The 17,168-nt window shown below is 47.2% G+C and overlaps 1 protein-coding gene across 1 annotated transcript in view; it reads left to right on the top strand.

Annotated features, from left to right (window-relative positions):
- Positions 1 to 5,233, top strand: part of FKBP1B (FKBP prolyl isomerase 1B) — a 46,807-nt gene extending 41,574 nt beyond the window's left edge. Inside the window, exons 3-4 of the mRNA XM_077811538.1 lie at positions 1,533 to 1,645; positions 5,105 to 5,233. Coding sequence (XP_077667664.1) covers positions 1,533 to 1,645; positions 5,105 to 5,233 — 242 coding nt within the window. The remainder of the gene's footprint in view (positions 1 to 1,532; positions 1,646 to 5,104) is intronic.
- The last annotated feature ends 11,935 nt before the right edge of the window (positions 5,234 to 17,168 follow it).

Genomic DNA, 17,168 nt, shown 5'->3' with positions numbered 1-17,168 from the left:
CAGTTACCCTGAACTGTGACAGTACGTGCCTCACATTCAGGTTTAAATCAGACGTCTAACATCAACAAGGTACTTTAATGGACAGACTGTGTGGTTTAGGACAGAAGTTTTCCAGCTATGGGGCGTGCCATAAAGCAGGAAGTGTGAAGTGTGAGTGTGTGCCAGCAGAGGTATCAATTGCCTGTCTTTTGGTCCAGGTGTAGTGCTGCCATAGTGGTCCGGAGTGTCGTTCGAGCACCTGAAATCCAGGATGGCACTCACGCGTGACTGATACCTGCTGCACTATGGGACCCCTGGCTGCCACTTGGAATGTTGTGCTCTAGCCCCCCAACCTCCTGGACTACTGAGCTGCCACTTGTCTCTGGGCAGCAGCGCTGGGCGAATTGGGTGTACCAGAAAGAGAACCTTTCCACCACCGCTGGTCTCAGCTGCTGGCGGTCCCACCTTGGCTCCAGCTCCCCCAGCCCTGGGGACCACCACAGTGGTGGCCAGTCCTAGCTACCGGCTTTGCACCCACATCCTGCTGCACCGGACCTACATGGAGCTCACAGTGCTGGTGAACTGGTGATTGCCATGCTCTGACTCCCCTGCTTTGCCCCCTGCCCTGGAACTCCACTGACCCCACCTGTGGGGCACCTGCACTAAAGAAGGGCCCCACTCCCTGCCTGTGAGCCCGGCACCCATGAGCCCATCTCCTCATCCCAGGGCCTGTGAGAACTGGGGATGGGGACAAGGTGTCGAATGCTACTACTTTGTGGAAACAAGCTCACTCCCTCCACTGATAAGGTAGGAGTGGTGGCTACTGACACAACTGGTAATTGTTTGGTGATATGAATTCCCACAACGTCTGGGCAGTGTTATTTAGCTGCTGCTATGTGTGGGCTTTGAACAGAACCGTGAGCTAATGCAGGAGGTGCTTTATGGCTTTATTATAGCTCTATTGCTCAAAGCCCTTCTACTTTATTACTCGTATTCCGTGGAGTGTCGGATGTTCGGTTCCTTGTGTTGCCTTTGGAAGCTATGGGGAGGTGCAATTGCTTTTGTTTCATAGCTTAGGGAGGCTCGCTATGACAACATTTGAAAACCCCCGCGCTAGGGACGAGGTCATTGGACTGGGTGACAGGAGATCTGGGCTCTTATCTTAGATCTGCCACAGATTCACACTCTGACCTTGGGCAAATGGCTTCCCCACTCTGTGCCTCTGTTTCCTGCCCACTCTTTGTCCTTTTGGCTATTTAGCCTGTAAGCAGGTATGTTTGTACAGTGCACAACTGGGGCCCCCGTCTTGGTTGGGGTTTCTACCTGCTACACAATACAAATCATTACAGTATAGTTCTACAATCAGTTACTTCCTGTTAGAACCTGTGATGCCTCTGCATGAGGTTCTCTTGCCTTATAAACCTTGGATTAGCCTTTTTTTTTTTAAAGGAAATATATGATTGATCTGACCAAGACATCAGTCATCACTCCATCCCCTCAGCACTTACCTTCAAGCTTAGTTGGGACTGAAATCATTTGTGTTGTTTTGGCAGGGATGCTACAGAATGGAAAGAAGTTTGATTCCTCCAGAGACCGAAACAAGCCTTTCAGGTTCAAGATCGGCAGACAAGAAGTCATTAAAGGATTTGAGGAAGGAGCTGCACAGGTACAGAAGGATGATGCTGGCTGAATTTCAAATTAGCTGGAGTGCATGCCGGCATGTTCAGTACAATAATGATGGTTTAACATCGGGGTAGGCAAGTCAAAATCACAGTCTATAGTCCTGGGTGGTTTTTCTGATGGTGGGATGCATACTAATGTAATATTTCTTAGTCCTCCATTGATTAGCCTAATTGGGATGGCCAGAACTCGGGGGTTGATCATGATGGCGAGGATTTGCACATGCTTCTCCAGGTGGTCTGTGGAGGATGGAATCCTCTCCTGTCTGTAGATCACTCAGCATCCACAACCACCTGAGCTCCCCCTCTACAAGGTCAGCGGAGGGTTGGCTTATAGATCCACCTCGTCAGTGCAACCCACCCAGCCCCTACAATGATCCAGCATGGTAGTGTGTCATGGAGCAGCATCTGTGCAGTTGCACAGAAGAAGGCCAGTCCTGCTGCATTTGATGCCTCCCACTGAATTTGACCCTCACTGAATAGGATACTGAACTGCACTGTTAAGTCCCAATGACATTCCACTCATGACTGCACAATTTAAAGTTCAATGATGAATGTTAAACCAAGGGCAAGGAAAAGGAGGCTGCCCTCAAATCATTAAGGCTTCAGTGTCTGTAGACTGCATGGTCGTCCCTCTCTGTCAGTCTCTGAGGGAGGCCATGCCTCCTCGATGTTGCATACCTGTAAAGGTGCTCAAAGGGGGTTAGCTTCACCTAGTGCTCCGTCCTCTGGATGGGCCGAACAGTACAGCAGTCTTTGAGCCCCAGGCCCAGTCAGGGTGGGGCAGCAAAGCAATGAGTGGGCTCTTGCCTGCAATCTGCGCAGTCTATGAGACCCAGTAGGGGTGAGCACTGTAAAGTCTAGATGCTCAGGTAAGGGTGAGCACCCAGAGAGTCTAGGGGCTCACTCAAGCACTCAACAGTCTATGGGGTTCAGACAGGGTTGCCTGAGGAGTGCAGGCCTCCTAGTCTAAGGATGGGGAGTAGTGCCACCCCAGGCCCACCCAACTCTACCACACCCCAGCTCAGGGCCCTAATAGTGGCGCAGTGGTCTGCCACTGGGCCAGTGGGGATCCGCCCGCAACACGCTGACCTTGTATCAGGCCAGCTCCCAACCAGACTGTTGCCTGGTTTCCCTTGGGTGTATCTGCATCTGTCGTCTTGGAGAGCTCTGGCCAGTCCTCAGGAGGCAGCCCTGGCAGCTCCTCTGCAGGCTCCAGCAGCAGGCAGGACGCATCCGAGCCCACTTCCCCTTCTGTCCCGCTCTTCCACTTGCAGCAGGACGGACATGGCTCTCCTGGTTCAGCCCACCATGGGGGTGTGTTGTGGTCTCTCCCTGTCACTCTCTGAGGGAGGCCACGCCTCCTCGCTACAGTGTCATCCCAATAAAACCCCAAATGCCATCTATTTTAATCTAATGCATATTTCCCATAGGCACTTAGCTGTAGTGCTACTCTATGCAAAGAGAGAAGCTGAACTGTGTTTGATATACAGAGCTAACAAGGCCAGGGTGCAAAGTCACTGCAACTGCACATTTCTGGGTCCCAAAGCTCAGACGGGATGAAGGTTTTGCTCGGAGCTTGTTACTAATGCATAAAACGAGGTGGGGGAAAAGGGCAAATAAGAAACAATCCAGATGCTAGTACAATCCTACTACTGTTTCAGATATGAATGGACAAGAATCCGGTTCCTAACCACATTATGCCCAGCTCTTGAATCATAAATGCTTTGAGGGTACGAGTTCATTCTAGGAATCCCAGAGTATTTTTAAGACTGTTCAGTTCCTCCCCACCATTCAAGTTGCATTCCTTATTAATAGTAGTAAAATGTATTATTTGTATTATGGTAGAACCTAGAGATGAGATCAGGATCCCCCTGTACCAGGCTCTGTACAAACATAGAATAAGCAATGGTCCCTGAAGAACTAACTAGACCAGCGGTTCTCAAACTGTGGTTCACGACCCCATGTTAATGGGGTCCCCAGGGCTGGCTTACACTTGCTGGGGCCTGGGGCTGAAGCTGAAGCCCGAGCACCACTGCCTGGAGCTGAAGGCTGAGGGCATTAGTCCTGGGCATCGGGACTCAGATTACAGTCCCCTGCCTGGGACTGAAGGCCTTGGGCTTTGGCTTTGCCCCTCCTCCCCACTTGGGGCTCGGGCTTACTCAGGCTTCAGTCCCCCCTCCTGGGATCATGTAGTAGTTTTTATTGTCGAAAGGGGGTCACGACGCAATGAGGTTTGAGAACCCCTGAACTAGACAAATCAGCAAATGGTTGGAGGGGAGGGATACAACACACAGAGTGAATAACGTGGTGGTTTGCAAATGTTCTGTAAGTGCCATGCTTTTTGTTTAGTGATGTAGATGTTGGCACAGAGAGACGAGATGTGTATATACTTAGTCCTGGGACTAGTATGAAAAATCATGAGGGGTCTCAAAAATAGCATGAATTTGATAGACCATTTAATGTCAAAAAGGGGAACAGATTTATCCCTGTTAGAAGCCGACTCAGCTAAAGCTCTGGCAGTGATTCCACATAAGTCAATTTATAGCCTCCCAGAACACCCCGATTACCTTCCCTAAATTAATTATGTAGCCTAAATCCTTTCCAATAATCTGCCTAGAAACAAATTACCCTCTAGCTCCGCCTAGTGGATTGTCACACTAGGACTTAATAATAATTACTGAACACTTTGACAACACCTTCCATCTCAAGATCTCAAAGTGCCTTGGGAACATGAACTCATTAACCCTTGGAACACACTTATGAGGGAGGTTGTCAGCATTATCCCCATTGGATAGATGGAGAAACAGGGAGAGAGAGGTTAATGGGCTGAACATTGAAGACAATGATGTCAATGAAAATGGGAGATGCAAAGCACTCTGGAAATCACATGATGGCTTCAGCAAAGCTCTTCTTCACATGCATCCCAGTCAATTTGAGCACATGCTTACGTGCCTTACTGAGCTGGGGCCTTTCTGAATCCAGAGCCTTGATCCTGTTAGGTGTTGAGAGCCTCTTGTGACTTGTCAGGTGTCCGTAATTCCCATTGCAGTCAGCAGATTTTGTGAGAGCTCTGCAGCTCACAGGAGGCCTTAATAAAGAAACAATGTGGACCTACACTGGTGCAAAAGGGTATTCTGTTGGGTTACAAAACTGGCACTAGAGGATTATTACATGTTGCCAATGAGAGGCCGTTATCCAGTGGTAAAAGAACAGGACTAGGAGCCAGGAGATCTGAGGCTAAATTGTTGGGACCAGATTTACACAGGTATTTGGGGCCTAAAGATGTAAATAGGCACTTAGCAAGATTTACAAAAGCATCAAGTGAGTTAGGGGTCAAACTCTCACTGACTTTGCAAATCTGCCCCTTAGTGACTGGACTATTGTATTTCTCCTAACACATTCTTTCCCCTTCTCCCTCTCCCTCTCCAACACTGAAACGCTAGATGAGCTTAGGACAAAGAGCAAAGCTGACCTGTACGCCCGACATGGCGTACGGAGCCACAGGCCATCCTGGAGTCATCCCTCCCAATGCTACCCTCATCTTCGACGTGGAGCTGCTCAGGTTAGAGTAAAGCCTTTCATGGGAGCCGGGTGAAGACATCTGCTGATAATCATCCATTCTTTTCCCCTTCCCTACGGTAAGAGGAGGCCGCACTGGAGTCGCAATCTTCCCTGCTTCAGCTGCCATGCCAATAGCGCCTGCCCTTAGGTTGTTTATTCCTTTCCCTCTTCTTTAAAGTTGTTGTGTCCATATTTGTCTTCTATTAGAAGCTTCTTTGCTCTGAGAAAAATTTCCCCCGTTGTAACATTTTTGAGTTGTACATTTCATTTAATTTGCATGTGATTAAAATTCACAATGATCATTAAATATATATATATATATATGTATATATATATATTCCTTATGGAAAAACCACTGCCTTACTGTACACAAACCGAGACAAACAAAAGGTGCTCAGAAATCAAATGTACACCTCGTACATGAAGGGGCATTAGCCAAACGGAGTTACCTGCGTTGCCACTTTTTTCTCAACTCGTGCGTGCTTGCTCGCTGCTGTTTTAAACAAATGTCTCATTTGAAAATTTAAAAAAATATGGAAACAATAAAATCTTGATACTTTACCATTTCTGCCTTGTTTCTTGTCCTTCACTGTTAACGTAGCTGTGCATTTTTTCTAATATAAAAGTTCTTCTAGGAACTACTGATCTTCCGGTATGTTACTGATTTCTTGAATAAAATATGCCTAGGGCATGTTACAATACTGTTAAAAATTACAAACCGAAATGGTGTCACTGTGGGGACCTGTGGGCTCAAAAAGAAACAGGTCCAGGTTATAATGAATATAAAGTGGGTTCTTTGAGGCTGCTGGACAGTCTTTCTGCTTGCTCTGGCTCTCCAGCTCCCAGACCAATCAAACAGAATCTGTGCTGCTCAGTACCCCTCAGTCCTGGTCATAGAAGAGACCACTGACCATGGGTTGGATTTTTCAAAAGCGCTCAGCCCCAGATTTCAGTGGGAGCCAGGCAACTAAATACCTTTGAGAAGCTAATGTGTCAGCCTAATTCTACTCCTATTGAAGTCTGTGGGAGTTTTACTGCCGATTTCAGTAGGGAGCTGAGTTAGGCCAATGCTGAGTGTTTTTGAAAATCCGCATGGAGATGCCTGACCACCAAATCCCCAGGGCCTCAGGATTACTGGAAGAACTCGCTGGAAACCTGCATGTCTTTATGAAGCACTCTGCGGTTTAGCCTTTACCACCAGACTTCTCCCCTTGGACTACCTACAGAAAGCTCCAAAATACCACAAAGAAATCAGACTAGCTGCCCACTCCAGCTCCTAAGTAGTTAACCTAATCCATGTTCAATCCATTCTTCCTTGAGCCCTCCCCCTTCCCCAGTGACATGTTCACCTCCAAACCAGCTAACAGTGACACATACCCCGACCCCATCCCATCGCACAAGTCACTATCCAACAGCTCCATCTACATGCTACTGTTTGTCCCTTTCCTGCCCATCCCCAAGGTGGCACTCTTCAGAAAGAGGTCTTGCTGTTTGGTTTCATCTTGCTAATAATGTAGAACACTACTAAGGCTGAGAAAAGAAATAATACCTTCATCAAAACTAATCCAATTCAATATGACACAATTCCAGGCAAAGGCGACCAGCTGACAGGTCTGCCTAAGCCTTCCATACACTGGGGTCACAGCACTTTACTAACAATAATTATATGTCATAACATCCCTGTGCATTTTGCAAGTGGGTTTGGGTAAACTGCCCAAACTTGCCCAAATCAGCAATAGCCTCCCCCACGCCCCAAGAATTTTAACCCTGTCTAAGTGCCTTCCTCATATAATTATTCTGCCTCATCCAGAACTAATTCCTGGTATGCTGGGCTTGATGGGTAATGACACTAGCGTCTTATTGTTAGTGGCACAAACAGCCATATTTTTTTATGGAACAGCAAAGGGAATGGGCATTGTTAAGGTGTTGGTGTTTAGTCTTATTTTCAAAACATACTCAAAAAAACCTGTACATATTTTCAACTATACTGCCGGATTTTTAACAGAAGAACTTACTACAATGGATAGTGGTGGGGTTTGGTTTTGTGTGCATGCATGTGTGTGGTTCTTTATAAGAAAATTAAAATTAGAATGGAATTTTGAATGTCAGATAACCCAGACTACAAGACTAGAAAGAAAACAACCATGGGCTGATAACTCCAGGTGAATGAATATAAAACCAGCATGAAAAATCAAACTTTGCAATCTGTGCACCAGCCCCTACAAATCTCTTTCTTTTCCTCAAAAGAATGGCCACACTGGGTCAGACCAAAGGTCCATCTAGCCCAATATTTTGTCTTCCAACAGTGGCCAGTGCCAGGTGCCCCGGAGGGAATGAACAGAACAGGTAACCATCAAAAGTGATCCATTCCCTGTCACCGATTCTCAGCTTGTGGCAATCAGAGGCTAGGGACACCATCCCTGCCCATCCTGGCTAATAGCCATTGATGGACCTAGCCCATGAATTTATGTCGTTCTTCTTTGAACCCTGTTATAGTCTTGGTCCTCACACCATCCTCTGGCAAGGAGTTCCACAGATTGACTGTGTGTTGTGTGAAAAAACACTTCCTTTTGTTTGTTTTAAACCTGCTGCCTATTAATTTCATTTGGTGATCCCTTAGTTCTTCCTTATTTACTTTCTCCACACCAGTCATGATTTTATAGACCTCTATCATATCCCACCTTAGTCATCTCATTTCCAAGATGAAAAGTCCTAGTCATTAATCTCCCTTCATATGGAAGCTGTTCCATATCCCCAGTCATTTTTGTTGCCCTTTTCCGAACCTTTTCCAATTTCAATATATCTTTCTTGAGATGGGGGCGACCCCATCTGCTCGCCATATTCAAGATGTGGGTGTGCCATGGATTTATATAGAGACAATATGATCTTTTCTGTCTTATTATCTATCCCTTTCTTAATGAGTCCCAACATTCTGTTCGCTTTTTTGACTGCCACTGCACATTGAGTGGATGTTTTCAGAGAACAATCCACAATGACTCCAAGATCTCTTTCTTGAGTGCTAACAGCTAATTTAGACCCCATCATTTTGTATGTATAGTTGGGATTATGTTTTCCAATGTGCATTACTTTGCATTTATCAACATTGAATTTCATCTGCCATTTTGTTGCCCAGTCACCCAGTTTTGTGAGATTCCTTTGCAGTCTGCTTTGGACTTAATTGTCTTGAGTAGTTTTCTATCATCTGCAAATTTTGCCACTTCACTGTTTACTCCTTTTTCCAGACCATTTATTAATATGTTGAATAGGACTGGTCCCAGTACAGACCCTTGGGGGACACCACTATTACCTCTCGCCATTCTGAAATCTGACCATTTATTTCCTACCCTTTGTTTCCTATCTTTTAACCAGTTACTGATCCATGAGAGGACCTTCCCTCTTATCCCATGACAGCTTACTTTGCTTAAGAGCCTTTGGTGAGGGATCTTGTCAAAGGCTTTCTGAAAAATCTAAGTACAATATATCCACTTGTGGACCCCCTCACAGAATTCTAGTAGATTGGTGAGGCATGATTTTCCTTTACAAAAACCATGTTGACTCTTCCCCAACAAATCATGTTCATCTGTGTGTCTGACAAGTCTGTTCTTTACGATCGTTTCAACCAATTATTTACTATCATTGTCCGAGAGACCTTCCGTGGAGCAGCAGCAGTAACAGTACAGGGTGCACCTGGAATGTCTCAGGAGCAGAGAGAGGATTTTCTTTCTACTATAGTTTCAACCAATTCTGTTCTTTACTAAAGTTTCAACCAGTTTGCCTGATCCTGAAGTCAGGCTTACCAGCGTGTAATTGCCGGGATCACCTCTGGAGACCTTTTTAAAAATTGGCGTCACATTAGCTATCCTCCAGTCATTTGGTACAGAAGCTGATTTAAATGGTAGGTTACATACCACAGTTAGGAGTTACGTACCGCAGTTAGGAGTTCTGCATCAGTATTTGTTTTAGCCACAATGCTATGTTCTTGTTTAAGATTATTTTTAAAAACCAAAACCCACCTTTCTTCCATCACTTAGTGTCCATTGTTATTCTTTAATGTTTGGTATGAATAAAACATTTCACAGCTGACCACCCTGCCCACAGCCCCAAGCTAACTGTGACAATGTTTAAAGACAGCTGTAGATGGAGAAATTCTACTATGATTGGTAATCATGTAATTACAGTGGTGCCTTAGGGCCACCCAAGAATGGAGCCCCATTGTGCAAACACAGAAGAGTAGCTGGGTGCTGCCCTAAGCAGTTTATGGTCTATATAGCCAAGCCAGACAGAGGGTATGGGAAGACGTGTAACACACAAGCAGCATGAACAATGTGATGGCGGTAAATGTTGTATCAGTTCCGCTTATTTCATTTATTTATTTTTTTAGTGGGTTTAGCTAGGAGGGGCTCAGTAAAATGGAGTAAGGGGGACAGGGCAGGAGAAAAGAGAGTGAGAGGGGCAGGTGTGGCGTGAAGCTGAGATGAAGCGACTGTGAGGGAGGAGGACGTTGGAGCAAACAGCCAATCAGCACAAAGCAGAGAAAGTCCAGTCAAAACTATAGCAAGTTCTCTGAATGTCCAGAGGTGGGGGGGGAGTAGGGGGGTGTGTGTGCGTGCGTGAGTGCACGCGTACGTACACGGGACAGCAGTTCTAGTATCTTCTAATCTCGTTTCTCCGCTTCTGCAGACAGGCTTCTTTTTGTCTGATTCAAAACAAATTCTTTTGCACTAACAGCACCGCTGCAGCTCGATCGTACATTTATGGCACTGAGAAACATGCAGACAAATTTTTCAGAAGCGTTCACTAACTCTGAGTGCATCCATTTTGAGTGCGTCCATCTTAGGCTTTGTCCACACTACAGAGTTTTGTTGACACAAGTTAAGCCAACATACCGCCACCGCTTTAATTAAACGACCGTTGCATGGCCACACTATGCTCCTTCTGTCAGCAGAGCGCGTCCACTCTCGCAATTCTTGCAGCGACACAGAGAGCAGTGCACTGTGGGTAGCTATCCCACTGTGCAACTGGCTACCGGGTGCTTTGGGAAGGGTTTGCAATGCCTCATGGGGCAGGTACAGCGTCACATGATGCAGGTTTCTCAATCCCATTGTTCCATGGGCATCCTACTAGATTGCCAGCCGCTTTTCAATGGAAGTGTGGAGGAGGAGGCTGTCTGACAGGGAGGGTGGGCGGGGGGAGTGGGGAGAGACACAGACAGATTGTGTGTTGCTGTAGTGTGTGAGAGAGTGCGGGGGGGGGGGAGTACGTATGTGAGAGAGACAGAGCGTGTGTCGGCTAGGGTTGCCAGCTTTCTAATCACACAAAACCGAACACCCCTGCCCCGCCCCTACCCTGAGGCCCCACCCCTGCTTGCTCCATCCCTCCTCCCTCTGTCGCTCACTCTCCCCCACGCTCACGCACTTTCACTGAGCTGGGGCAGAGGGTTGGGGTATGGGGGGAGATGAGGCCTCTGGCTGGGGGTGCAGGCTTTGGGATAGGGCCAGGGATGAGGGGTTTGGGTGCGGGATAGGGCTCCAGGGTGGAGCAGAGGTGCGGCCGGGGGCGGGCGGGGGGGGGGATATGGGCTCTGGGTGCAGGCTCTGGGTGAGGCCAAAAATGAGGGGTTCAGGGTGCGGGAGAGGGCTCCGGGCTGGGGCTGAGGGGTTTGGAGTGTGGGAGGGGGTGTGGGCTCCAGATGGGGTGTGGCCTCTGGGGTGGGGCCAGGGATGAGGGGTTTGGGGTGAAGAAGGGGGCTCTGGGCTAGGGCGGGGGGGGGGAGGGTTGTGAGCTCTGAGGTGGGGCCGGGGATGAGGGGTTTGGGGTGCAGTAAGGGGCTCTGGCAGGGTGTGGAGGGTGTGCAGGCTCCGGGAGGAAGTTGGGGTGCAGGAGAGGACTCCAGGCTGGGGTAGGTTGTTGGGGTGTGGGAGGGGATTTGGGGTCCCGGCTGCACTTACCACGGCTCCCAGGAAGTGGCCGCCAAGGCCCTGCAGCCCCAAGGCACATGGGCAGCCAGGGAAGCTCTGTGCACTGCCCTCGCACCTGCAGGCATCGCCCCCGCAGCTCCCATTGGTTGCGGTTCCCAGCCAATGGGAGCTGTGGAGCTTGCACTAGGAATGGGGGCAGCACACAGAGCCTCCCTGGCCACCCATGTGCCTTGGGGCTGCAAGGACCCGGCAGCCGCTTCCGGGAGCCACACGGAGCTAAGGTAGGCAGGGAGCCTGCCTTAGCCCTGCTGCGCCACTGACCAGACTTTTAACAGCCTGGTGGGTGGTGCCGACCAGAGCCGCCAGGGTCCCTTTGCGACAGTCGGAAACCGGACACCTGGCACCATAATGTCAGCATGCTGTCTCTTTAAGTTCAGACAGCAGCAGGAAGCAACCAGTCCTGAGGCAGGGAGAGGGAGACACCCCCCCACACATCACCCCCCCCTTCCCTTCCTGGCGCGGCACAGCACAGCAGTCCCACACCTCCCACAGCAGCCTGCCTTTCCGCTGTGTTCCTAGCGCCAGAGAGAGCAGGATTCCACATTAATGATTTGCCCTTTGCTGTCAGAGCGGAGTGGCATGCTCAGCTGTCAGAATTTTCCATAGCTTTGAAAGTGGAGGGGCACATGCCCGTGTAGTTGTATGCAGGCAGCAGAGGTCAAAACACTGAGCAGAGCAGTCACAACAGGCATTGCGGGATACTGGGGGAGGCCCGTTATGGTGACATAACGAATGGCAGTTTCTACGCTGTCGCTTTGTCACTTTAACTTTTCCCAAAAAGCTTTATGGCTCTCGTCTGGGTGGTTTTGTTTTGTCGGCAAAACAGGAGAGTTTTGCCAACAGAAGTAACATTGTAGTGTGTATACATCCACTATTTTGTCGGCAAAAGCTGCTTTTGCCAATAAAACTGGGTAGTGTAGACAAGGGCTAAGACACCTTGTCTCTGATTTTCAGAGGTGAAGAAGACCCGTGTCCATAATTAATAGCCAGCAGGTAGCAATGGGTTACCTGATGCCATACTTCTAAGGATAATGGTATATTAGTTTAGCACCTCTAGGCTTGGCACTTCATAGCCCTGGCACCTCTGCGCTGCCGGCCAGCAGCTGCCACTCTCCAGACATCCAACCAGTGCTTCATTTGTGCCAGGGCTTCTGGCACCTCTTCCATTACAAATTTAGCACTGAGTCTAGTGAAAGACAGTTAAGCAGAAAAGTATTCCTGAAACAAAAAGAATAAGAAAAATCCTGGGGAGTAAGATCCACTTGTTCCTGATCTCCAGGAACAGGTGGATCTTCAGCAACAAGTAGTACCCCGCAGACAAGCCTGGACACTGATCAGACTAAACCAGCTGGAAAGAAGCAAAACCAACCTAACTTGACCTCAACAGCCAAGACCAGAGAGGAGGATGAGGGGACAAAGGATCCTATTGACAATATAGGCTCCTTGCAGAAGGTGAGACGGCACTGTATATGTTTGTGACATCACTGAGCACATTGAAAGTGCTCAGAAATCTTGATGACAGCCACCATTGACTTCTAAGCTAGGGGAGAACATAACTCAGTATAAACTTCCTTTGGTGTATGCAATGTTGTCGTAGCCATGTCGTCCCAGCATATTAGAGAGACACGGTGAGTGAGGTAATATCTTCTATTGGACCAGCTTCTACTAGTGAGAGAGAGAGAAGCTTTTGAGCTTACACAGAGCTCTAATTCAGGTCTGGGAAACTTACTCAGCCCTGGTGTACACTACAATTACTTCGGTAGAACTACGTTGCTCAGGACTGTGAATAATCCACAACCCTGCGCGATGTTATACTGACTTAAGCACTGGTATAGCCAGCACTATGTCAGTGGGGAGCTTCTCCCGCCAACATAGCAACCGTCTCTCAAGGAGGTAGATTAACTACGCCGATGGGAGAGCTCTTCATTATAGTGCTAGAGTGGCTGATGCAGTGTTTTAAGTGTAGACGTGCCCTCAGTGTGTCACTGCTAAATACAAGGTGGAACAGTAAATACGTATTTCCAGGGACCATGCAAGGTGAAGTAGCCCATTAACACCCCTTCAGTCACAGGGAGGAAAGGAAGGGAATGGGGGGGGAGGTGGGAAAGGCAGCTGTATGGGGGTGATATTGGTGTCTCTAAAAATCATGGACTAAATAGCGACCCTGGATTTATGGTTTATTACAACCATCTATAACCCACTAACACTCTCCTCTCTGACTGTAGGAGTGTTAATGAGCCAGTTCATCTTGAAATGTGGTGGTAGTACCTGTTAGCCCTGTTATTAGAGCACTCACTTGGGGTGTTTGAGACCCAGGTTCAAACCCCGGTTCAAACCCCGTCCCACGCCTGCTGGGGAGAAAGGATTTGAACTGGGTGTCTGCCAGGAGAGTGCTCTAACCACTGAGCTATGGAGTATTCTGATGTGGGGATTCTCTCTGTCTCTCCTGCAGAAGCTGGTCCACTGTGGATAAATACTTACCTAGTCATTGGGCCAGAGAGCGGATGCGAGAATGTCTATGGCCTGGTGGTTAGAACATTCATGGGGGAGTGCCAGTCTAGTCTAGCCCAGCCCCCTGCTCCAAGGCTGTTTTTGTTTGTTAGGATTACTTTACCTGATGCCATACTTCTAAGGAAGCCTGGATACTGGTATAATAGTTTAGTCAGTGCTTAATTTGTGCCAGGGCTGAGCCATGGCACCTCTATGACTATTTCATTACTTTGGAACAGCTTTGACAGGAGAAAGCGAGGGAGCCTCCTCCCATCCCCTCAGAATACATCATGGCCAGGAGTTAGGGCACCTATCCTAAGAGGTAGAAGACCCCATTCAAATCCCTTTTCCCCATCAGGCAGAGAGGGGAAATAGAATCTGGGTCTCCCAGCTGCTGGACTAAACAGTATAAAAGAGGCTCCTCCTCCTTCTCCCCAGGCATTTGTTGCAAGAGCAGCATAGGCCCACCAGAGTAGAAAACATTTCCAATGCCCCTTCCCCCCCACCCTCCCCCAGCCACCCTACATACATATGGCTGAGCCAAAAAACACTCAACTTAGTGGCACAGCAGTGCCCCCTGGAAGTTGGAGCCCAGGCAACCACCCTGCACGCCCACCACTCAGCCACCTTACTCCAGGAGAGGGTTCCCAACTATCGACCACCAATAGAGGTAGGTGCCTCCCTCTGGCCCAGTTTTAGGTGCTTATCTCCATAAGGGGGCAGGGCTTAGCCACCCCCAGCATCTCCCATTGCTAGAAAGGAAGCTGCCTAAACTAGCCAATCTACCTCTTGTGGATCCCATTCTTGGATGCGTAGCACTCTCCTGTCATTGTATAGGGAGCTAGGCACCTAACTCAGGCTTTGTGGATCCCATTGTTGTTCCAGTGATTTTCCAGGTGTCACAATACCTAAGCCCTTCTGTGAATCCATGACCTAGCACCTTCCAGCTTTTAACAGATAAAAAAACTAGCAAAACTGCCTGTCAGGCTTTATGACCTGAATATATTCTCTCAACCTCACCAGGCAGCTCCCCAGACCTGCACTTCCTACTGACATCAATAAGAGCGGAGGCGGTTCAGCACTTTCCACTATCAAGTCTTCAAAGAACTTCCTGAGATTGCTCGTTACAGCTGGTTGAGGAAGCTCTCTCACGCGCCACCCTTTCTCCCTTTAGTGGAAGCACACTTCTTTTTCCATAACAAATTTGATTAAAAAAGTATCTGAAGGTAAGACTAGCTATACTTTGGGATACTTAGGGAAATTAAGTCTTTAACAAAATGTAATCCAGCATTCTAATCTTTGCCTGGTGGCTCTTTATTCAACTGCAAAATGTGTTAATTTATTTAATTGTGTCATTTATCAACACAGCACACAATTATTACCACTATATAATGGATTGGAAAGACATACCACAGTTGCCTGTGTAATCAGATATGCTCTTATATTACTTATTTCTAATCACTTTATAGATGGAAAAACAACCTTGCAGGCATAATTTCATGTCCTACTTCTTGAAAATTAAGCAGAAAGGAAATGCACAGATAAAACAACTGTAGACTGCAAGGCTGGTAACACCTGCCTTGAGTTACCCCCTCTGCTATTCCTATAACTGAACTCATTTCCCTGTCCTTTGATATTACATTTCAAACAAAATCTTGAGCAGACCTCATCAAAATAATCCTCCGGGCATTTGATTTCCATTCCCTCTGTCTTGCAAGTACAAATGATTTCATTTTTACATGTACAGGGACATTGAAAAACCCTGAACAGGCACTAGAAGAAGTAGTATGAAATGGAATATTTAATGAAAGGCAGCAGCAAAGCTTTCATAGAAATCAAAAAGCTGCTGGTCTTAAAGTTCACTGAAAGAATTTTTATTCATCTTATTACCCTACAGAATTGCTGTAAATTTCTTCACCACCACCAAGCTTTCATCAAAATCAGACTCTGCAATGCAAGCAAAAGAATTCTTATTGACAGAGGAAATGTGATATTTGCTTACTATTCAAAATAAGCAAAACTGAAAGATGAAGTGGATCTAAATGCCAATACTTCACTAAATTAGTAAGGGCACAATCCAGCACGGTGCTGGGTGCCTTCAGCACCTTACAGCCAAAAAGGCTGGGGACACTCGGCACCTTATCTAGGTCCTCATTGTGCAATTTTCCTTGAAGCTTGAGGATAGCTAAAGGTGATACATCTGGCTCTACTATCAACCCAATTTCACCCTAAATTACTCCATCTGAAATTTCTCCCAGCAACAGCATAGGATTTCCATGGAAAGTTTAAGGTAAATCAGCCAAGATATTGAGGTTGGGGGAAGAAGACAAACTCACTTCTGAAACATCTTCTAAAAATCGCAAGAGAAGTTGGCCTAAGAACCCAATTTATTTTAATCTGTTGGGCTTGATGAAGACTGCTGGCCTTTGAGTGGATTTAGGACAGAATTAGTTAACACTGAACACATTAAGTGTGCAGAGCTTTGGTGCATGTGGCTGTGATGGGGAGGAAAGAGCAGGAAGCCACAGGGTAGGAAAGACAATAGCTGGCCAACACAACAATAAAAATGTATTTGCATACATTGTCACAGCTAATTAGGCTAGTAGCCACCTGTGACTAGTGTGACCACTGAGATCATGCAAACATACCCGTCTTTGCTTTTATTTTGTCTCCAACCTTCCTTCCTTTTTTATTTATTCGGCTGGGGTATCTAGTCATAATCCTAGACTGAATTATCTGGGGCAGGGAATGCATCCATTTATTAATTTGTGTCATATCTAGCACAGGGGACCCTTTATTGGAGCCTACAGGTACCACAGTCGTAAATAAATGGCCTAATTTTGAATGGGGAGAGGGCCAGACAGGTGCGAGGGGTGGGAGGGGGGTCCGAATATAAGGAAGAGATCTTTCTGCCAACACATCTATTTAACATGTTCCTCACCCTGCTTTAGCTAGAGACAGAGCCACAAAGAAAGTCTAGTCTGAGGCCCCGGAAGTACGGGCAGAGAAGCTGTGTCAGACTCTCCTATAGATCAAGGAATTAGAAATAGGAGACAGTCTTTCAACTCTACACGGGTGGCTCAAATTCTGGCAAGGTATGACAGAAATTACTATCTGATCACTGCTCCAATGGCCTATGTGCAATTCATCTGGTAGTTAAGTTATCACATCAAAGTATCATAACTGGCACCCTTTGCGGTAATCAAAGCAGAAGCATCAAAGACTGAATGGGCCTGGCAAAAAACCTACTCTATGGACGGCTGTTCTGTGACTCAGCAGGTCAACGTTGGAGACCAGTTCTGTCAATCTAGCTCCTTACCTGAGCACTGAAGTAGGTGTATTTATGTGTGTGTATATACATAACATACACAATTACACAAACATGTCAACATTTAAGGTCGTATGGGAGGTAGGTATACAGATACCATCATGATGGGCGCTATGTAAGATCTTACCCAAATCTTAATCATTAGTCTGA

The sequence above is a fragment of the Eretmochelys imbricata genome, chromosome 3 (genome assembly GCF_965152235.1).
Source record: "Eretmochelys imbricata isolate rEreImb1 chromosome 3, rEreImb1.hap1, whole genome shotgun sequence".
Taxonomy (NCBI): domain Eukaryota; kingdom Metazoa; phylum Chordata; order Testudines; family Cheloniidae; genus Eretmochelys; species Eretmochelys imbricata.
This window is presented reverse-complemented; position numbering and strand designations above follow the sequence as displayed.